Source organism: Anomaloglossus baeobatrachus, chromosome 4 (assembly GCF_048569485.1).
Source record: "Anomaloglossus baeobatrachus isolate aAnoBae1 chromosome 4, aAnoBae1.hap1, whole genome shotgun sequence".
Classification (NCBI taxonomy): domain Eukaryota; kingdom Metazoa; phylum Chordata; class Amphibia; order Anura; family Aromobatidae; genus Anomaloglossus; species Anomaloglossus baeobatrachus.
This window is the reverse complement of record NC_134356.1, coordinates 267674513-267698300: the sequence shown is the minus strand read 5'-3', so window position 1 is coordinate 267698300 and position 23788 is coordinate 267674513. Positions and strand designations below refer to the sequence as shown.

Sequence of the window (23788 nt, the reverse complement as noted above, 5' to 3'; positions counted from 1 at the left end):
CAGCGGCTGTCAGACAGGAGGACATCGCGATGCTGCAGGGACCGGTGAGTATACTTATTCACTGGCCCCACGCTGATGATGATGCGCGGGGGGCAGTGAATAAAGCCACACATTATCACTCCAGGCTATAGTTGCCAGGGATGATCACTGTTGCCGGCTGTTAATTATGTGCGCACCCTCCGCCCATCATCCCGCCCACCTGTCAACGCCAGCTTCAGCGCTGAGAGATGATGGGTGGGAGGATGCGCAGGCCCACGTGGTCACGGCCGGCGCTGCTACAGCCCGCGCATGCCACCGATGGCCACTCCACCGCAGCACCCTCATTCCCCGCACCCTCATGCCCTACATTCAGACTATAAGACGTACCCCAACATTTGGGGAGGGGCAAAAAAAGTTCATCTTATAGTCCGAAAAATACGGTATATAATGTCCCACCCCCCTGCATATTCTAAGCTGGCACCTTTTAGTGACTTTCATGAAGCACTAAAAGGGTGCTTAGCCTTGTATTTAGCAAAAAAAAAAGCTACCTGGTATCCAGCTAGGGTAAAGCAGATGGCTGCAGCCTGAAGACCACAGCTCACAGCTTAATCTAAAATGGAGGGCACCACAGGCTGTTGTTTTGTTTTGTTTTTTTTTATATAAAAGGGGGTCCCTCCCAAAATTGGATTACTAGCCACGGTGATGCTGACAGTTGGTGTTTGGTATTCTCAGGGTGGGAAGAGCCATGGATATTTGGCCCTTCGCAGCCTAAAAATAGCAAGCCATTGCCGCTCCAGTAGTGGGGCATCCATTAGATGTGTTAATCTTGGTGCTTCGCACCCCAGCTCATCCCATTGCCCTGGTGTGGTCGCCAACGGGGTAATAAATGGCCAATTTACAATAAAAAAAATAAAAAGACTGAACCATCATGTTATCCCTTTAAAGCAAATGGATGTGGATGTACATGTACAGCAGTCACTAGGAGGCGCTCAGTGCAAATGTACTGTATCTAGATCCAGTGTGGTAATAAGCAATTCTTTTTATAATTAAAGGGAATTGATCAGTCAATTCATGCTGCCCCAACCAAGGGCAGCATGAATCTGAACCTGGCAGTATGATTGCAGCCAGGTATAGATTTCTCTGCAACACTGTGACAAGATCTGGTTGGGTTCCAAAAGGAGAGAATAGTCTGGCTCCATCCCTGGCCAGCTCTATCCAGCACTTGTGCAGGTGATTGTCGGGTCTTTCCCTTGTGTGCACATATGGTGAGAACGATCAATCACGTCTACCAGTGCTGGGATGAACCAGTCAGACTATTCTCACCTGTGGACAGGCCTTCAGAGTATTTATTTTTTATTTATTTTTTTACAGAAATTCCCTGGCATTTCACAAAAATACATACCTGGCTGCAAGCACAATGATTTATACTGCAAGCACTTTGGGAACATAATTCAGATGACAAATATAAAGTTTTCCGGTTTCAACAAATCATTGTTCCCTGACTGCAAAACTGTGTTTAAACAGGTGTAAGTCACACACATGGGTATGGTCATAAGTGTGACACGTACCGGAGAAATCACGTCTGTGAAATAAAAATATTTTCTATATTCACCTGTATCCAGCACTACTTTCTTCGGCTCTGCTATCTCCTGCTTCTGACCTCCACTAATTATGCTCATACAATATTCACTGCACCTGGAAGCTGGAGAATCTCTGGGGACAGCATCGCCGGTAACAGGCGAGTATCCAGCAAGCAATGTGTGTCCAGTGACATTCAGGAGGTCAACGGCGTTCCCAATTGACTTTGATGACCTCCTGATGACACCCCGCGACATCCACACTACAGCGGGTGTCACGACAATGACTTCACGGGTTCATCAGAGTTCATTGGGAACTCCAATGTCCTCCTGGATGTCACTGCACACACACTGCTTGCTGAATACTCACCTGTCCCCGGCAATGCTATCCCTGGCGATGCTCCTGCTTCCAGCTCCGAGGTGCAGTAAATATTCTGTGAGCATAATTAGCGGAAGTCAGAAGTAGAACACAGCAGAGCCGAAGAAAGTAGCGCTGGATACAGGTGAATATAGAAAATATTTTTGACAGACACGTGTTTTCTCTGGTACGTGTCACACGGATCAAAGTGTGTGGGTCGTGTGACGTCAGTGCTGCTGGAGAAAAAAAAATGGACATGTCTCCGTGTGTGCGAGGCCACGTGGTCCGTGTGAAAACAAGGGCGCATGTGTAACTCCAGAGAATAACATAGCTATGTGTGACATCAGTTTTTAACATGCATGTCACATGTACCCAAAATACGGACGTCTGAAACCAGCCTTACTCAACCTCCCAAGGTGCAGTAGAGTCTCCACTGCTGTCCCCATTTTTATTGTTTACAGTGCACATCAACAGGGCTGTAGCCAATAAGTTGAGTTGCTCTGAGCGGCTCATGCCGTAAACCTGTGCAGATTTGCTAAACTCTGCAGACAATAACCGATAGTCATCAGTGACGTCCGTTTCAGGTGCTGGGCTAGTCCCTGCTCTACTGAGCATGCATCGTTTCTCAATTCCATTATGTGCTCCGCATGAGCCTGGTGCACGATATGCCTTGTAAATGTACAGTAAAACGGAGCTCCGTCACTGGTTCTAAATGAGAAGTGATGAGCCGGCAGGAGAGTGCAGTGTCAGTGCGCATTGTACAGGACAAAATGCAATTACCCAGGAGAGCAGAGAATAGCCAAGCCACAGAAACAGTTGCATGTAAAAAATCACTGACGACTGAATGAAATCTAAATCTGTATTCACACACAGTAATAAATCACTGTAATATGCTTCTCACAATGTGAGGTATCCCCTAGCGGTCGGTAATAAGAGTCAAGTTTACAGTTTCACTAGCTAGACAGTCGTTTCTTACTCTGCAGCAATCCTTTGGCTTCTCAATATAATTGGCTCATTTTAGGACTATTATATATTTGGTAGTAAGGTAAATGGGAATACGCATGTAATATTGTTTAACCACATAAATTCTACCTAAAAAAAATTATAAATGGAGGTATTTAGAATGTGTAGGACCCAGCAAAGGAGGGTGCCGTGAAGGGGCGCTGGGCTAGTATTACAATGGCCATTATAATATTCTAAATACCTCCATTTATAATTTCTTAGTTAGAATTTATTTTGGTTTTTACAGTGTGCGACTGGTCTCCCTTTTTTTCTCTAGTATTTATACACATCACGTACAGATACGCACCTGTCCACAATTGTAAAAGTGCTGCCAGTCCGGTTTGAAGTCAGGTTAGTACCAGCATCTGAAACCAGCAAGGGAACCCCAGTTTCATTCTGGTTTTGTCCTAATAAATATTTATATATACCGTATATATATCAATATATATGAAGGAGTCTCCGCACAGTGGTGATACACACCTAGAAGAACGATCTTCAGCCTTTAGACTGCTAGATTTAAAGCTGCTGGTGGTCCCTCAAGTGATTTGAGCCAAATATCTCACTCCATCCTTTTTAATAACAAGTTGATATTAACAACCACAATTCCTGTGCTAGGCCACATGCGGTGTAAAAGACCCTCTCACTAATCAAATGCTAAAAAGAGACATCTGGTCATATTCCAGGAAGCTTCAGGTGCGAAAAGAGGAAAACTGTTATTATTGCTTATTTTAGTAAATGTACGTGGTTGTGACTGCAGGACAAACATGAATAGCTTGAGAATTGCGCACAGATTTAATCTCCCATCAAACTGCCTGGTAACATCAACCCATAGAAGTAATAGGTGCTTCCCTCAATGTGTTTTTTTTCCCTGAAGAATATAAAAATATCGCAGCTGGTGCCGAACTACATTATGTTTGACTCCATGAACAGCTGACGCAGGCTTTGTTCCGACATGAGTCATCTCCATCTTTGCTGTGAGCATTATGTCTTTTTATGGAATATGCTTTTACCGTGCAACTTACTTCTGGTCCCCCCCTCCCCCCCCACACACACATGCAGTTATTTCACATTCATTCTGTTCCCTCATAGATGCATTTAACACCTACACATTCCCTCACACCAGATGCATGACCTCAATATCAAAAGAAAGCGTTTAACTCTTTCTTTAGTACATAAACACTTTCAGTCCTTCATACGTGGAAAAACAGTTTTATCTAAACAGCTACTGTACATGTCTGGATTTCAGATGTTTCCTATGTAATTTACAAAAGTAACATTTATAGCAACGGCAACGTTTCTTATGAAAAACTATAAATATATTAGTTTCTCATTTTTTGTAACTAAGAACTATGTGACCCATGTTATTACTAAGAAATTTCACTTGCATGAAAAGTCCTTCACAAAGTGCATTTGCCCCATGGCCAATGGACCCAGACTATTACAGACTGCACAGTAACACATTGTACATTATAGGTCATTAGTCCTACAGTACTAAAACCATGTTATTTCCCATCCCAATTACTCAAAAATTAAAGGGGCTGTAATATAAAATATTAAAAGGTTACCCATACATATCTATTTGGATCTGAAGAAGAGGGTCATATACACCAAAACTCATTATCCATTGGCCAAAGACAACCATCATCTTCGGTCCGGACGTGGTTCAGCATCCTGGCAAGTTTTTGAGGATATACCCACCAATCTGCTTCTCTTTGTATCCGGTTTGGTGGTTTCCTTACTGATTACTTCCTGCAGCTTCACAATAAACCTACTGAAACGTGCCTTAAAACGGATGCGCCATCACAACTAAAACAGATGGACACTTTTTTGGGGCAACCCTAATGGTGGTCATAGAATATCACAAACGACTCAACACAAGAAAAAGCTCTGTTTTTATTGTTTTCGCAGCTCTCATTAATATTGCCAGTTGGCAAACATGGAAAAAAGCTGCCAACGATGTATTTCTTGTATTTCAATAGAAATGGTGACCATATTCTTGCCATTTAGATACTGAAGGCTTTTAGAATTTTTTTTCATTTGGCTGATGATTTCTGTTCTGACAACCAATGGAATAGTTTACTTATAAAAATCTAATACAGTCTTCGAAGTATTGTATTTAAAAGGCTTTGTCCACTATTAGCACAACCCCTTCTGATTACACATTTCCCCGTAAAATAATAAAGCCTATACTCACTTACCAGGCTGATGCCCTTACAGTGGCGTCCAGGCTCACAGAGTTGTGGTGTCACACAAGCCTCATGTCCAATCAGTGCTGGCTTTCTTCTCTCCACCGTCAGACCAAATGACCAATCAACAAAGTGAGCACAGCCGCAGCGCTCACTTCCTGTTAATTAACTCATTTGGGCCAAAGGCGGGGAGACTGAAGCCGGCGCTTATTGAATGTGAGGCTTGACGCCATAACCCATGTGAGCCCCAGTACCATGAGCCTTGATGCCGCTGTAACGGCGCCACTACGAGATGTATAGGCTTAATTATTTTACCTAGGGGAAACATGTGGAACACTACTAGGACCAACCCTTTTAAAGTTACCAGAGGACAGCGAGGCCGTTTTATCACTTCCGACTTTCACTGTCTGAGAACTGACCACAAAATCCAGACTAGCCATGTGTCTCCTTACTTGAGCATAATTGGCATATTTGATTTGGTGAGCTCGTATTAGGAGACCTGCAGCCAGTCCAGGTCCATATGCAGATCGTGATAGTTAGAAGTGTGAAATTGCCATAAAGCCACCAAGAATCCCTAAATGACTATCACTTTTCACCTTGCCTGGTTCTGCAACCAATGATATAACTTACAATAAAAAACATTTTTTCGCTACTCTGTTCTGAAAGAACATCGGTTTAACATGGCATGAAAAAACGCTTATAAATGTATGCATTACGTATAATTTGACAAAATATTTTATTATAATACCCACTAAATGAACATGTGTCACGTGTACAAAACAGAGATGGCAGCGACTGACAGAACTATATTCTTTATTATAAAGAAAATCTACGGAGGAACAAACCTGGATGGACTTTGAAGCCTGTTATGGTACATGCCAAAATGTACAGTCATATACATAAAAGTGCATCAATCACAACAATTGAACATCACACGAGTCTTTGAAATGAATGCCAAACTTTTTTTTTTCAGTTTTACTTTTGTTTTTTGAGAGTGGAATTGAATGTAAAGGAAAATGTTAAACGCTGAGTAAAAAGTTGAAGTTCCTCTAAAAGTTTAAAGGCACTTTCACATGTACATACTACAGATGTACACCAACACAAAAGACTTAACAGTCAACAAAAACTGCTATCAGTACTGTAATCCACACTGACTGTAAAGACGATACAGACACCTGGCTGGGAGTTAGTCCGGGGCCGGAAATAACTCCCTGTAGGCCTCCATTCACCTCCAGTACTGCAAATACCAAGATCCATTAACTACACACGTATGTAGCAGTACACTCTTCTAACATACTCTTGTACTACACTAGTTCTAATAAGTATACACAGTCTATAACATTATACACATTTCCAACTGTTAAAAAGACAATGTATTACCCCTAATATGTCACACAGACCAGAAAAATAAACAAGTACCAGGCTAAACCTGCGCTTGAATGTCAGAAAAGAATTCCAGTTTGTTTCTGTGAGTTCCACGTCTCATCTATGATCATGTTAGGACAAAGCTGTGCATGAAAAGCCAAGACGCTCATAGAGCTCCTTGGCTCCGCTTCAACTACAGGCTCAAGTCTGCAATGAGGAGGTATACAGCTTGGAGACTAATGACTTGCTTCTGTAGACTGGGAGCTTCGTAGTGATAATGGATTTACATCACATGGTTCGTAACTTCTTATTACAATACTAGTCTACGTTAAAAAAAAAAAAAAAAAATACATCACATCAGTTTTATTTTTACATGCCCCACATTTGAGATGTCGGACCTCTGTTCACATCTTAAAATAATTCTCCCAAATGTAGCTTTAAGAGGGAAAGTTTTATTTTGTAGATGGGAAATAACTGGAGCAGTCTATAGATAGAATGTAAGAGTAATCCCAAATGGCTCTCCAAAAGGGTTGACTGCATTTCACCTGGCTTATCTGGGCCAATGTATTCTGATTTATAGCACTAAAGGAAAACCTATTATCTACCATGAATGGATTTACTAAGTAACCTAACAAAAAGTATATAAAAAAAAACATTAAAAAAAAGCAACACAAGCAATGTGCTGGCTGCAAATATATACAAATCATATATACAACTAAACAAATTCTTACAATAAAGCGATGAAAAGGAGTACCAGTATAGTATTGTAGGCCTAGCAGAACACACGAGTAACATTTCAGGCCTCCGGATTAAGAGTGTGCAGTTTATACATTTTAATGACAAGGTAAACTACTCCCAAGACATTAATTAGTTGATTAATAGACAGGTATGAAGAAAATGAATAAATTATACATCGGAAGCAATAAAGATATAAAGTGGCACTACTCGTGATCAAGTGGTTCTGTCTGGGATACAGGGTTGACATTAATACTGTGTTGACATTTAATCATTATCTAATATATGACCCTAAGAAAAATGGTTCACGATCTTGAGTTCCAGGCATGTCAGAATGTAGTGTCATATAGTGTTCGATTTTCTGCCCTTTAACCTTAATGCCCTGAAGATATAGAAAAACTCACTGGATATATTCTACATTTTAGTTTGGCTCCATGGCTATTACCGGTGGCTACATAAACATGCCGAAACCTACTATGCTTTTTGTAAGAACAAATCTAGGCAGGCACAGTAGTGTCTTTGAGTAGCAATACATTGTTTAACTCTCTGTATATTGTGAATGTGCAAAACGACTTTCTTCTTATATATTCATCTCTATACAGAAACATATCAATATGTCTACCTATCAGAAGAACCACATGCAGTGCATATTTTGTACATAACATTTCCCCCCATTATTACTAACACTGAGGAATAAAGTCACTAAAACAGTGGTTACAAGGGTTAGTTGTCAGTCCAGAGAAATCCTTGTCTGGATCTACCATAGGTTTCTTTAGAGGTTTATATAGCAAGCAGTAAGGCCCCAAAGGAATGTAATGCAAAACCTCTATGAAACTAAGTACTAACGTTTTTTGTTGCTTTTTTCAGGCTGCTCTGCAAACCAATAGACCTCTGTATCCACAGACCCCTGACTCACTATGAGTTGTAAAGTAACATACATGGACGCCTGCCCGCAGTGTATCTAGAATAGATGAGAAGTCTGTAACATAAGTGGGAAGCCATTGTGATCTATGTTGCAAAGTATACAATTTGTGCAGCATCATATCTTCAAGTATGTTTCTACGGCTGTAAACACACAACAGTCCAGTTTCTTGTAATAAAATCTTAGTGTAAATGTGATTGTTTTATTCTAGTTCCAGTAAAAACATGCCACTACTGATATCATGGCAAAACATATGTTTGCCTAATTATCCATACAGTACTATTAAGCATGACATTACATTGTGCATGATTTGTCGGCGGCTCCTTGAGCAGCCTGAGATGGTCCTATACCAGGGTTAGTTTTTGGTAACACAATTGGTTTTGGCCTTAGAGCCGGAGGCTTTAATTGAACACCCATTCGAGGTGTAACCATAGGCTTAAATGTGCTCATTGTGTCGTTAGATGTACTAGTGCTACGTCGGATATGAGGCTCAGTGTTCTTGAGAATGACATTGTGAAGTGGACTCAGAGATTCGGTTGATTTCGCTGAGGTGGGAGAGTTTTTGATTTGCTCAAGTGTATCCAGTACAACGTCCGGGGCATGTTTGGCAGAACTCTGTAGTTCAAGCTCACGTAGCTCATTTAGGGCAGAGTTCATGGTCTCTTCTATATCCTGCTTAAGATACAAAAACAAAAATTTTAAAAAAACAACAGATTAGACCACAGTCCTTGAAATCTGTAAAATACATATTTCATTATTACTATGAATCTGAACTCTAATTCATATAACCCACATCAAACCAATAGAAGTGCTCATTATACCAAGCAGTACCGCAGTAAGGCATTACACAAGTCTAAACATACACGAGTGCTTGGTGGGTGAATCTTGACTAATGTTATATCTTTTGCCCTTTACTGTGAAACTGATATCTTGATTCACTAACCTGCTCATATTTATTTATTGGCTGCTGCTTTGATCATCCATCATTGGCCCCAATTCATCAAAGCAATTTTGCTAGAATGCTCGAAGTTGCTCAAACATTTTGCAACTTTTGGCCCCTTCACACCTGTTTCTCCCAGCTATGGCAAAATGACCAGAGCTGGAATGTGGCTGGGGTGTGGCGGAGGCGTGATGCAACGGCTTGCCAAATCCATGATGAGCTGTGGTGTTCCTTATGCCAAAAATCTTACTGTAGTTAGGGACTGGTGTAAGATTCCTAGCATGGCGGACAGAGGCGCATGACACTCATCAGATGCTCTAGATTCAAGAAGACTTTATGTACCTCTTCATAAATCAGTAGCATCTGACACCACCATGCAGTCTTGATGATTCGGGGCCATTCTCTTTTGTGCCGGTCCACTTATGTATCTTTTATTGATGTATTTTTTACTGTTTATTATAAGGGGGGATTCACTGTTTTTCACATGTCCTGGAACTTGGCTCTTTTTGTAGGTGTTCATTTGACTTGGGTATGCATTGCCCAGAACGTTAACCTCTGCCAGGTGTTTTTTAATGTGTTTTCAGAAATCAGAAACAAATTGCAAAAAAACAAGAAAAAAACCAAAAAAAAAACCCCTAAACCATTGAATAAAATAACAAAAGAATCATTAAAATCCTCTATCCTTTCTTTACTCTCGATCATTTTCCCGCCTTTACATGACCCTTGCAGCAATCTTATGTCAGACACTGGTGAGCTTAGTGATTTGCTGCAGCTGTTAGATGTTTAAATGGGCAGTCAAGTAATGGTTGTTTTAAGTTATGTCATGGAATTTTTTTTTATCTCAAACATGCATTTAAACAATTAAATTGCTTGCTATGAAGTAGCACAAGTACCGTATTTTTCGGACCATAAGACACACTTTTTTCCCTCCAAATTTGGGATGAAAGTGTGGAGTGCGTCTTATGGTCTGAATGCCTGTGGGGTAGGGAGCCGTGGGGAGGGATCAGCTGTGGAGTGGGATCACAGGAGGCAGGGAGGGTCGCTGCTGCAGGAAGCCGGCAGCTGGAGAAACCACGTGTACCCGCTGTTTTGAAGTAAAGGAATATTCATTAGCTGCTCCCCGCCCACCTCTCTCTGCAGCCAGCGACTAGAAGCGGGTATGAGGAGCAGCAAATCAATACCTGTTTAATGTAAACAGCGGACACATGTGGGAGCTCCAGCCGCCGGCTTCCTGCAGGGCTGGGGAGACTGTGTGTCCGCTGTGAAGGAGGAGGAGCAGGGTGCCGCTGCAGTCATGTCTGGCCCGGAGGAAGTGCAGATCACTGCAGTGTCCGGGCCAGAGCACGGCATACCATCGCAGCACAGCCCGCAGTCTCTGTGCTGAGTGCTCACATTGCTTTCACTTTGATCCTGCCTCTGCTCTAGAAACAAAGTCTCCCGTAGCTGAACAAGGACCTGCATTGATGTAATGAAGAGGGGTGGTGTCTCTTTCCAGGGCTGTCTGTCTTTTTCTGTCTCTCTATCCATCTCCCCACCGACATCATATAACCTCACGCATAAGCTTCAACCAACAGTTTATTTTGTTCCTATAGCAATCACTGACAGCTGCTATTAATAACCTATAGCTCCCACCTCCATTCAGTTTAATGGCGGCAGGATTTTAGAGACTAATTGTGAAGCACGGGGTTACATTTTTCTGTCAAAACATAGTCTACGACGTTCCCTGGGTCATATGGGGCTTCTGTGCAAATTTTCGTGCTTGTAAATGCTACGGTGCGGATTCCTTTAGCAGACATACATACAGCTTTATATGAGATAATAATAATAATAATAATAATAATAATAATAATAATAATAATAATAATATATATATATATATATATATATATATATATATGTATATATATATATAAATATATATATATATATATATATATATAAATATATATATATATACACACACACACACACACACACACACACACACACACACACACACACACACACATATATATACATATATACATATACATACACACACACATACATACATACACACACATGCACATAAGAATGGGGAACATACAAATGCCTCGATGGGAGCCATATCTTCCTGGAAGGAGCCCAGAATCGGGGATGAGTTCAGAATTTGGGGATATTAACAGCGTCAGCAGGAGACCCACCCCACCATAATAGTGTGTCATGACCACATTTTTTTACTTTAGTTTTTTTTCTACTTTTTCCTCTAAAAAAAAGGGTGCGTCTTATAGTTCGAAAAATATGGTATATAAAATATTTTGTAAAATTTGGTGACTGATTCACTTTAATGTAAACTGCACACATTAAATTGATCCCCAAGACTTTATGAAGCTAGTCTACTTAATTTGAAAACCGATGTCATAATGGCCGTATAATTTTAATCTTAAAATTAGCTTTTTATTGGCCCAGCTAATGTGTGAGAGCTTTGAAGAGATCAAGTTTATCCAATCACACACCCAACTGTAGAATGAACTGAGCAGTGTAAGATTTCAGCAGGGAGAAGGAACACTGGGGAGCTATCAATCAGGCTATATAAGCTGAGATTTAGTCTCAACAGTAGCTGTTAATCAGGCTCAGTGGGCAGAGATTGAGTTTGATCTTTCAGAAATGGTAAGACAGCCAGACTTTCAAAGCTAGTACAAAAGTCTCAACAGGTCCAAGAAATGTATATAATAATGTGTGTAGTATGTATTGTGAAATCTGGTGACAGATCCACTTTGAGACATTTTTCTTTATCATTGCTCTGTGTAATTACACAATATGGTGTAAAAGGTGATTCTACACTTCGTTCCAAAATAAAGTAAATCACTTTTTTGGGGAGAATGAATTGTGTAATATAATAAGTTTTGTTTTCATTAATTGTTTTGCACAATACCTTTAACTTCCTTTACATACCTGAGCGATACTCTCTGGATCAAGATTCTTGTGGTCATTAAAATTTGTGTACTGTCCTGATGATGTGGATCTTCGTATAGGTGGACTGTCTAACTTCTTTAAGGATTCATGTCGGCTTATGTTGGTTAGACTTCCATGGCCTGGTTTACGTCTACGTTCAGGGCTGTCAGTGTTAAGGTTGCGATTCTGTAAAAGGGCACGTGGACTACAATGGCTTGAAATGTTAGAAGAACCAATTTCCATTGATAAATTGTTCAGAGACTGTGGAGGATGTACTGGGCAGTGACTATCACTAGACCTGCCGGAACGGCGAGAAGGAGGTGGTGGATCTGTTCGCCTTCTATGTCTGCATTGTCAATAACAGAATAAAGATTATGTATTAATTAAATCAGTGAAATAAAATGATAAAATGAATGCTACTAACAAAATCCATAACTAAGCCACAAACAAAAAAACAGACACAGATTCTATTGGGGGAAAAAAAAAATATAGTGCGTGTGTGTATAACTATAAATATTTTTTTGGGTGGGGGAAGGTGGAAGAACAGAAAGAGTATGAAGAAAATGGATAGTGTGATTCTTACCTGGCCGAAAATAAATCTGGGTGTCTGTCAGTTGGAGAATTTATGTCTTTACATGATGACTTTTCTTCAGTCAATGGACCACTACTGCTTTCACTATCCGCTTTCTGACTTAAGGAATCTGAAAATGCATCATCCCTAAAAATACAAAAAAAAAAAGTCTTAGTGTGTGTGTTGCACATCTGTAATAAAATTTGTGATTCTCTACTCAATGTATATCTTACATGTCTTGGACAACAATGTACTGGTGGGGCACTAGTCCATCAATTCCATTGTGTCGTCCTTCCCACCAGTCTTCAGATGCACGATGATACAAGAGAAGAGATGCACCTTTCTTAAAAGACAGCTCTCGCGCAGATCGTCCTGCATAATCAAATTTGGCTATGGCCTCAATTGGTTCACACTCTGCAATCAAAAGTTAGAGAATATTAACATCATGAACTACAATTTAAAAAAAAAAAAAAAGAATTGTCTAAAAGCAAAGATTGTCTGTCTCCCATACTAGTCAATCACTGCGCCGATTTCCTTTGACCAGAGCAGTTTATGAAAGTTGCTATGATCAACAAAGTCAGTTTTCCTTCTAGACACTTGATAAATGAGGCTCATAGATTTATTCTCTTGCCCTTGACTTTTTCCGAGGAACCTCCAATCAAATTTCACAAAGTTGAAAAATACAATGCAAATGACAATATACCTAACTATGATCCTACTGTCCCTTTAAAGACTGCCACAGTATCCCATAAAAATGTTAGCAAAGTGAAAAAAACAAATTTGTTTGATCAGCTCTAAGGCTAGTAAACATAGAAAGCTTCATTTAAGCATCCAAGGCTAAATCAACTTTTTTAGCTTTGAAAAAACCCCCAAAAAAAACAAAAACCAAAACCCTGAATTCGGACATACTGAAAACGTGAAACCACTGTAAATAGGCTTTTCTTAAAATGACTAGAGCTCATTTTTCTATTCAATGCAGCACTTGGAATGTAAACGCTTTCATGTTGCAATTTTCTTTCTACGAGTGGGCAGCAAGGTCGAAAAATCAAAAAGATAAAAAACAAGACTGCTCTGTTTACAGACTAATATGTTATGTTCCCAAACAGCCAGCATATTCAAAGGCTGAGGAAGAGCAAAAGACATCATTAGAGGAAAATCAGTGACCTAGAATACACTTGTGCAGATGGCTTACAGTCAAACAGGTCTCATTTTTATACCATATTAATGTTTCTTGCAGGTAGAGGATATAATTAGAAGTTTGACTATATTAATACACATGGTCATCAATATAAAAGGCATAAAGTGTATGCAACATGAAGAATACATGATATTTTATAGTATCTATCACTGCAAAAATCTAACAATTCAGTACTGGGGATGAGCAAACCTGAATTACAAAGTTCGGGGTCTGTATCGGACACCTAGTGTCCTGTGCTCAAACTTGAACTTCTTCTCACATAAGATGCAGCTGTGGGCTCTTCTCAATACCTTATTACCCAGACGGCCACTGCACCAGGGCAATCGGGAAGAGCCTGGTAATGTGCGAGGATTGTCACATCTAATGGATGCGATAATTCAGGGAGGCTGCAGGCTGCTATTTTTAGGCTAGAGTTGGGGCGCCCCAATAAGCATGGGTCTCCCCAACCAGAGAATACCAGCCCACAGCTGTTGGGGTTTATCTTGGCTGAGTATCAAAATGGAAGGGGGTGAACTGTACGTCGTTTTTTTCTTTATTATTAAATATTAAAAAAACAAAAAAAAAACAAAAACACACGAGTTTCCTATTTTCATACACAGCCAAGATAAGTGCACAGCTGGGGGCTGAAGCATGTAGCAATGAGCTTTAAAAAGGGTATATCTATATATCTATCTATATCTAAAAAAAGGGGGGGTCCGTCATATAATCCGGTGATGACTTACTGGAGGGGGTGGCAGCGGTGGTGGAGCGGGGTCACAGGAGGCAGGGGCGGTGGGTATCCCAGACTGTCGGATGTGCTGGTGCTGCGGCGACGGCTGGGGCAGCTGTGCTGGGGCTCAGGCAACGGCGGGCGGTGAGGGCTTCAATGAAATGGTGCCTTAAGTCAGCGCAGATTGACCTCTTGGCTCAATGGCAAGCTGAGGTCTCATCTGCGCAAGCGCCACCTCCGGGCACCATTTTCCTTAAGTCTGCTGCTGGGCCAGAGACTGTGCGTGCGCAGATGAGATCTTGAGTCAAGAGCTCTATCTGTGCACACGCCAACTCCGTGCGCCATTATTTGAAGTCCTCACACCCCCCACAGCACCAGCCCAGCCGCTGCCGACCCCACACAGCTACCGCAGCACCTGCACATCCACCGCAGCATTCCCCCGACCTCCAGCGACCCCTCTCCACTACCCCCGTAAGCTACATTCAGATTATAAGAGGCACCCCTCACTTTGCCTCCCAAAAATTTGTGAGGAAAGTGCGTCTTATAATCCGAAAAATACGGTATTTTATGCCACGATATAGACCCGCAGACAGGGTCTGTGATTCCAACCAATCACAGACGTTGTCTGGAGGCGGGGTCTGACTGTAGTCAGACACCCGTGGGCAGGGAAAACTGTGAATATGGATGAGGGATAATCAGTGGCCCTGGAAGTACAGCCGTGGGAGCAGTTACAGCCACGCCAGAGACTAAGTATGTCCTGCTTTATCTTCTTTCTTTTACAGCCCCCCGACACCATTTTACAACACATAAGTTTGGCCTTCCAATGAATTCAATGGGCTCGGTATGTTCGCCAAACACCAGGGGAGGCTCAGTAACGATTAGCGAACTGAACTTTGAAAAGTTTGCTCATCTCTAATGCTTAGCACTGACTGAAGGAAACACCCACAAAATACCGTATCTGCAAACTGAGATTCTGGTCTGGCTTTTATTCTGTCATATGACAATGCTCGTTAAAGGGTAAATATTTTTACAACTGCAATAGGTAGCACTTAAGTTGAAGTCCTCTTCTTCTCTTTCCTCTCTGAAGAGGCATACACCAAAAATGACATGCAGGAAAAATTAAGAGATTGTCCACTACCTGGGCAACCTGTTTTTAAATTAAGTAGTCCTCTTCATAAAATAAAAAACATATACTGTCTCCCCACACTGGTTCCAGGTCTGCTGGGCTTTGCACAAAATTGTATTATCACTAGAGTGCAGAAGCTAATCAGCTCCTGCACTATTACTTCCCCAGAAAAATGATGTAAAAGAGGAAATGACAGCGTAGCACTAACAGTGGCCGCTAATTGGTTGCAGGGCTCATGTGACAATAACACTGGAATCAACACTAATGGAATCGCTTGAGTACGAGTTGAGAATATTTGTTTTTTTAATTTAAAAAGGGGGGGGGGGGAATCAACTACTGCACAACCTGTGAGAAAGAACTATAAGTTAAAGGGAACCAGTCACCACTTTTTTGGACTATAAGCTGCGACCACCACCGGGCTCTTATATACAGCATTCTAACATGCTGTATATAAGAGCCCAGGCCGCTGTAACAACATAAAAAACACTTTATAATACTTACCTAACGGTCACGCTGAGGTAAGCTGGTACGTAAGCCCACAATCCTCATCACGGAGCCTCACGCTTGCGGGTCCCTACACTGATAAATATCAAAAATAGCAACAAGAAGAGGAGATAAAAACTCCCCCAAAAATGTATTTTTGATATTTATCAGTGTAGGGACCCGCAAGCGTGAGGATCCGTGATGAGGATTGTGGGCTTACGTACATTGGCCAATTTACAAACTAATACCTCACATATATTTTATATGTATTTTTTTGCACTTTGATTATGCGTGGTGCAGCCGGGCCTCTTAAAACGGCCGTGCATAGTGGAATTTCTGTCCCTTGCGTGCTGCAGTGAGTAGTGTCCGGATAACCCGCCTAATCTAATAGTAAGGGCATGGTAATAGGTTGCTGGCTGGATACCATGCGCATACAAGTGTGACCAGCGCCCTATGCGCGCCACTAGTGTGCAATTTACCTTGCACCTGTGAAGTGTCCATCATGTTGAGAGGCTTGTCTGCATCCTGTTTGTGCATTAGATGTGTTGGCCTGGGCTAACTGGACTGGTTGCCCTTTTTTGCTGTGAGTACATTTTATAATACATTTTTGGGGGAGTTTTTATCTCCTCTTCTTGTTGCTACTTTTGGTAAGCAGTAACCACAACATGATGGGAACAACTCATAAGACCAGCTATTTTGATAATGCTCTAGCTCACCATTTGGCCTATCATAATTTATCTTCTTTCAAAGTTGATAAGTTCTGCTCGGTTGCCAATTTGTCCTGCTTCTAACAATTTTAAGAACTATTCACTTGCTGTCCAATGTATCCAACCCCTTTGACAGTTGCCATTGTCGCAATATGACCAATGTAATTTCACTTTTAATATATATTACACATATGAGATTATATATATTTATTATGCATACATGCATACCCACACACTCCACCATATATGCAACAAAGACTTTTGTTCTCTGCATATTTTTAGCACAAGTTAGATACTAACTTTAGATAGTCTTTCATAGGTCTTTCACCCAGCCATAATCAGACCTTCTGCTCGCCACTGAGATATGGGGCAAACCCCTCAAAATCTATGTCTGCAAATCAATGGTTTGGCTTCTTATCATAAGTCATATGGCAAGGCTCCTCAAATGGTCAGTACTGACTTTTAAGATTACTAATTCCAATACGTGATTTTGTAATGCAAAGTAAAAAGACATAGCTGTAATATGCTTTGTGGTTCTACTGTAATCACTAATTGAAGTTTCAGCAAATTAGATTTTGGTGCACAAGGTCTAGACTGTAGACTGCATCTTCTCCTCCCTGTCTTTGATTCCCCTGCGCCTCTGGTCTTTGAGTGACAGGTCACGGCTGAGATTTCACATAGGGAAAGCAGATCAGGGGCTGGGTTATCAGACAGGGAGGAGAAGTCAAACAGCACAGTCCAGCCCTTGTACACCAAAATCTAATTATCTGAAAACTTCAAATGGTGATTACAGAATAACCACAAAGTGGTTTTCTCCTCCAAAAGGTATAAATTTAATCGGTATTTCAGTGCCACTATACCCATATCTTTACATTGCAAAATCATGCTGACCGGTTCTCTTTAATTTGCCTGAGGAACATTGCATGATTTATGAGTCTCTTTACACCAACTTGGCACTCTGCAATAAGAAAAATTCCCCCTTAGTCCTTGTGTCCGAGGTCTTTCATTTAACCATATTATACCTCCTGCTTTGTACTAATGAGGGGAAAACATTGGTCAGCAAATGAGTTTTTGGTTTGCCTTCTTAACCTAAGTAATGTAGCAAGGCCCTTTAAATGGTTGATATTGACTTTTAGAATTGATACCTCAATAGGGGGCACTAGAGTTATGGTCATCTTCGTCTCTGAAGAGGCAATTTTCATATTTATATTAACTATAAAGCATGTGTTTTACCAATAAGTCAATAGGATTCAAATTAACGTCAATGACAAAAAGAATGAAATTAAAGGGGTATTCCCATCACCAAAATCCTATCCCAATTACAGATGAGCTGACCCGTTGAAATTCAGTTTGGCGGGTTCAGCTGGACTTTATGAAAAGTTCTATTCTGGTCCCGGCTTTAACCTGAGCTACAATGGAAGTCACTGATTGGACAGTTCAGATTTCCATCCACGTACAGCTAGCCATTAACAGAACATTTCCAGGAAAGGGTCGGCAGGCTTTATCCATTTATTTTTTTTTTGGTCCACACTACATCTGATAATACTGTTGTATCTTTTACTCCAAGTGCGAGCTGTTCAAACACTGCAAGTGGCTCACACTGGGCCGAGCACAGAGTGTACCCGAGCAGAGCGTACCCAAGCACAGCGATGCTCCAGTGAGTGATTAGAATACGTAAAGCAGCCGAACTATGAACTCGAATACTGTTTATTTTTTTTGTAAAGTGCGTGTACGACTACTAGCAATTGTCACTATATTCATGGTCATAACCATTTACACCTAAGCTACAATGCCCTACACATAAGATAAGCAACATAGCTAATAAAGAGAACTATACTACGTTTCTAATTGAAGATATTTGCGAATATTCTTATTACACATACTACATACTGGGATAGAATCTTGGAGGTGGGAATACCCCTTTAAAACTATGGTTATCTTTTTAAGGTAAATATAATAGATACCAGTTGAACCAGTAAAGTATATTATTGTTGCACAAATCACTGGTAATGACACATGTCAATATGGAAGCTTGAGATTAAATCTGTTAAGTCATTCGAATAGCAAAATGTAATAACTCTTGGTAAATACCATCTTATAGTAAGATCTATGGCGTTACCAATCAATAATGCTATTTTGTGACATGCTTGTGTGGCAGAATGAAACAAATCAATAACAACAAACACATCATTTGCTGACCTGGGCTTCCCTGAGACACGCTGAATATAAACTCCACGACAGTTTTACGCTTATAACAAAGATCTTCATTTACACAAGATTTATAGTAAGGAGACATGTAATCCTCTAAATGAAATGCCTTCTCCAGCCAGGACTAAAAACACCAAAGCTGGTCACACAGATTATATCATGGTGAGCGTAACCTTCCGATTTTGACGGAATTAAAAGGCTCAGCCAAGCATGCATGTGTAAGAGGTAAAGAGATCTGCTGCGCATTTCTCAGTTTTGGATGCAAATGTCATGTTGTATATCCAGCATTAAAGAAAAGAAGACTCGAAGTAAATACCATCTTCACTTGTGTGTGTCTCATTGCCACCGTCGTGATCAACTTCTTCTAATGTGCCATGTTCACTGTAAGGGCTGTCGCTAAAAATATAGAAAATGGGAAATATAAAGACATGATCAAACTAAAAGCGGCTTATTTCAAGTCATGTACATTCTATACATCAAATATAATCAGTGAAGCGAGCCTTTACCCTGTCATGTTTAGGTCATTTCCAACTGCTCATTAAAAGCAATGCCTGTGCATGCCACTGCTATAACAAATGAGAACGGCTGTCTGCAGGTTACCATTTACTAGAGGTCTATTTGTCCAACTCTATATACTGTATACATTACTACCATCTGACACATATCTGCCAGTATTCAATTATCTCCTTGTGTATAAATGGTGATTATGTCAAACAATAAGCTCTTCTCCATTCCTGAGCCATGAGCTGAGAAACAGGAGACCTTTGGCCGCTTCTACTACATAATCCTACCACACCACAACATTGCTAAAAAGACCTACGCCTGTGTACTGCTACTGAAAGGTGACTGCACGACCATATTTACCTTTACGAAGGGGCCCACAGGTGGTCTTGAAATAATAATAACTCACATACTTGCTGGATTGGGTGCAGAAGCTATGTGATGTCTTCCCCACTAGAAGCAGTAGTAATGGGACTGGCAGGGTACATCGATAGTGATGGGGAGGAATTGCAGGTGTCCAGTAAGTAAGTAGTTTCATTAATTAGTTTTTTGTATTTTAAGACCAAGAAAGTCAGTTATGTAAACTTGAAAATCAAACTTGTGAACAACCTTTTTAAAGGGACCTGTCCCCACTTTTTCGGCCTATAAGCTGTGGCCACCACCACCGGGCTCTTATATACAGCATTCTAACATGCTGTATATAAGAGCCCAGGCCGGGAGTATAACATAAAAAGCACTTTATACTACTTACCCAAGGCTGTTGGCCTTATGGGCGTCTCCGTTGTCCGGTGCCGACACGGCCTCTTTTGGCCATCTTTGTTCTCCTTCGCTAGCCGCGGTGCATGACGGGTCTGACGTCTTACATACTCGCCGGCATTCAGGTCCTGAGCAGGCGCACTTTGATCTGCCCTGCTCAGGGCAGATCAAAGTATTTTAGTGCGCCTGTGCAGGACCGGCAAGTGTGCATGACGTAGCCGCGTCATGCACACAGGCTTCATAAAGAGGACGAAGATGGCCGAAAGAGGAGGCGCCGACACCGGAGATGAACATAAGGCCCACCGCACGACCGTTAGGTAAGTATTATAAAGTGTTTTTTATGTTATACCCCCGGCCTGGGCTCTTATATACAGCATGTTAGAATGCTGTATATAAGAGCCTGGTGGTGGTGGCCGCAGCTTATAGTCCAAAAAAGTGGCGACAGGCTCCCTTTAAAGGCGCAATGTAATCAAAATGCCGCCACACACAATTGCCTTCTACAGGTTCAACTAATTCAACTCACATACTTGCCGGACTGGCTGCAGACGTTATGTGATGTCCCCCCACTAGAAAAGGTAGTAATGGGACTGGAAGGGTACACAGATAGTGATGAATTGAAAGTGTCCAGAAAGCAAGAAGTTTCATTAATTTACTTTTTTGGATTTTAACATCATCAAAGGTCCGTTTGTAAAATTGAATATCACTGAACAAACTTTTTAAGGCGTAATGTAATAAAAATGCCTGCGTGCACAATTACCTTCTAAAGGTTAAATTCTTTTAAAATTCGTGTCTAGAAACATCATACTATTAAGAACTACTTAAAGAGAAACTCAAAAAGGTGAAAAGTGGTCAGTTTTTGCTCATTTTAGTTTTGCAGTCTCACTTTTTAGCACCATCCCCTTGTAAAGACAATAAGAATCCACACTAAATAAAAACGGTGCATATTTCTGGAACTATATGGTGGATTTAAACAAAAATACACAAAATCCACAGGGGAGCGTCGGGATAAAATAAAAGCAAAAACTAGCCACTTTCAACCTCATGACAGGTCCTCATTAAGATATAAGAATCGATCACCAAGCCATAAAAGTATCCTGCTGCAGTTATAGAAATGACACACTGTTGTATTTCTGAAAAGGTGTGGGAATGGGAAGGCAGTAATATTATTTACGGTCAGTGCAGACTGTGATATTAGTGTAGTGAAGCCTAAAAGCTGCAATGGAAAAATAGAAGCATACTGGTTTCCAGTTATAAGGAATAACTCCAATACATTCCTCTCTATTCACATGAAAACACACTTTAGCACTGAATACGCAATCCCAGAAGACCTACCAGTAGTCATCGCCAGCCATACATTTCTCATAAACTGGGCCTTCTAGCTCTTTAACATCTGGAAAAATATTCTCATGATGGATAATTATGGTTTTAACTATTTCATTCACATGAGCCTGACAGGACACTTGGTCTTGAACGTCTGGAACAGGCATCAACGTAGGACCGAAGCAGATTGCCAAGTTGTATGGATCCATCATATTTTCATCACTATACTGAGAAAGGCTGGAAAGAAACAAAGGAGAACATGGAAGTGATGCAACAGCGTGGTGGCAACGTGGTCAGCACTGAAGCATTGCAGTGTTGGGGTCATGGGTACAAATCCCACCAAGGACAACATCTGCAAGGAGTTTGTATGTTCTGTGTTTGTGTGGGTTTCCGTCAGGTTCTCAAGTTTTCTCCCACACTCCAGACATACAGATTAGGAATTTAGATTGTGAGCCCCAATAACAGTGATAATTATGTCTGCAAAGTGCTGTGGAATTAATGGCAATATAAGTGAGAAATAAAATGACCGTAATATACAATGTTTGTATTAGTTGAGCAAAAGCAGCATGAAAAGAAACTGCTAAAAGTGGCACTCACAACTGGTAAGTTAAAAAGACAGCACTTTATTGTGGTTGTATCATGAGGAGAGACCAAGCCGGAAGAAGAGTAATTTAGAAGAAACAGTTGTTGCTTACTTGCCTTTTTTTTTGTCTCTTCTCCTTATGGTATGACCACAATAAAGTGATTTCTTTTTTACATACCAGTGGTGAGTGCCACTTTTATCAATTTTTTTCATGCTGTTTTGGCGCAAATATTGCACTGCTTTATCTTAAGGAGACCCTGTCAGGTGCAATATGAACCCAGGGCCATGACCAGTTCTGCGTGCGTACTGCTAATCCCTGCCTTACTGTCCCTGTATACACTAGCATAGATAAAGGGATCTATAGAAAAAGTATTTCTAAAGATCCTTTATGATATGCTAATGAGAGCAGGGACTAGTTGCAAGGGCGTTCGTTCCTGTGATCATTCCGCCCTCTTAGCATGTTAGCACACCCACAGGGGCGTGCCAACATGCTATTCAATGCCCATTGCCTAGTGTCATCAGAGGTGATGTGCGCACCTGTGTCCGTTGTCACTGCATCAGATGCCAGGTAGTGCACATGATCAGAAGTCACCACACTCCTGGTCATGCGCACCATGAAGCCGGGTGTACGCGTCCCGGCTTCAGAGAGGTCTAGTGCGCATGACCGGAAGTGCCCGGACTTCTGATCATGTGCACTGCCCAGCATCTGATGCAGTTACAATGGATACAGGTATGCGCGTCACTGCTGAGGGCGCTGGGCAATGGGCATTGAATAGCATGTTAGTACACCCCTGTGGGCTTGCTAACATGCTAAGAGGGTAGAATGAGCGTAGGAACTAACATCCTTGCAACTAGTCCCTGCGCTCATTACCATATCAAAGGATCTTTAGAAATACTTTTTCTAAAGATCTATTTATGCTAGTATATACAGGGACGGTTAGCCAAGGACCACAAATATGCACCCAGAACAGCTCGTGGTTCTGGGTGCATATTGCACCTGACAGGTTCCCTTAAAGCGGAGCATCACTATATCTGGTAATCTGTCACGTTTCCTTGACTTCATCTCTTGAGGGTATTCTATAAAGTGCCAGCTAATATACCTTATTTTTCATGTTTTACTATTAGTTGAGGTTTCACTTTCTATGTGACTGCAGATTATCAAGTACAAACGGCACACCAATATTGCTTATAAGGGACTCTGTCAGCCCAGAAGGACTGTTCAAACCAAGTACAGTTGCATCATGGAGGGGTGGGGGGGAGGCAAATATTTAAGTGCACCTCCCCACCTGCTTGTTTTCCCTCTATTTCCACCCTTCTTCAGCTATATGAAATCAGAGCTGTCAAAAAAGGTTGGGGGTAGGGTGTAGATAGAGAGGAAAACAAGCAGGTGGGAAGGTGCACCGCAGTGTTTATGATTCACCGAGCGAATGTACTTGGTTTGAACAGTCATTCTGTGCTGACCATTTAACAGACGACATGATAAATAAAAAACATCTAATATTCTGTGAAATTATTCGACATGCAGTTTGAGTGGCCAGCAAATTATATCCATCATCTACATCGTTGATTGACTAGTTAAGTATCAGGATATTACTTGAAGATATGTGAAACAAATAAGTGTAACAAAT

The 23788-nt window shown here is 41.1% G+C and overlaps 1 protein-coding gene across 5 annotated transcripts in view; it reads right to left on the bottom strand.

Annotated features, from left to right (window-relative positions):
- Positions 1 to 5898: 5898 nt before the first annotated feature.
- Positions 5899 to 23788, bottom strand: part of SRGAP1 (SLIT-ROBO Rho GTPase activating protein 1) — a 233729-nt gene continuing 215839 nt past the window's right edge. For 3 of the 5 annotated variants that reach the window (XM_075344823.1, XM_075344824.1, XM_075344821.1), the window contains exons 17-22: positions 21590 to 21814; positions 19317 to 19396; positions 12803 to 12983; positions 12582 to 12716; positions 11999 to 12344; positions 5899 to 8796 (exon numbers count right to left, since the gene is read on the bottom strand). In XM_075344823.1, coding sequence (XP_075200938.1) covers positions 8419 to 8796; positions 11999 to 12344; positions 12582 to 12716; positions 12803 to 12983; positions 19317 to 19396; positions 21590 to 21814 — 1345 coding nt within the window. In that variant the 3' untranslated portion in view covers positions 5899 to 8418. Of the gene's footprint in view, positions 8800 to 11998; positions 12345 to 12581; positions 12717 to 12802; positions 12984 to 19316; positions 19397 to 21589; positions 21815 to 23788 lie in introns of all 5 variants that reach the window. The other 2 variants (XM_075344822.1, XM_075344820.1) reach the window with 1 other exon arrangement.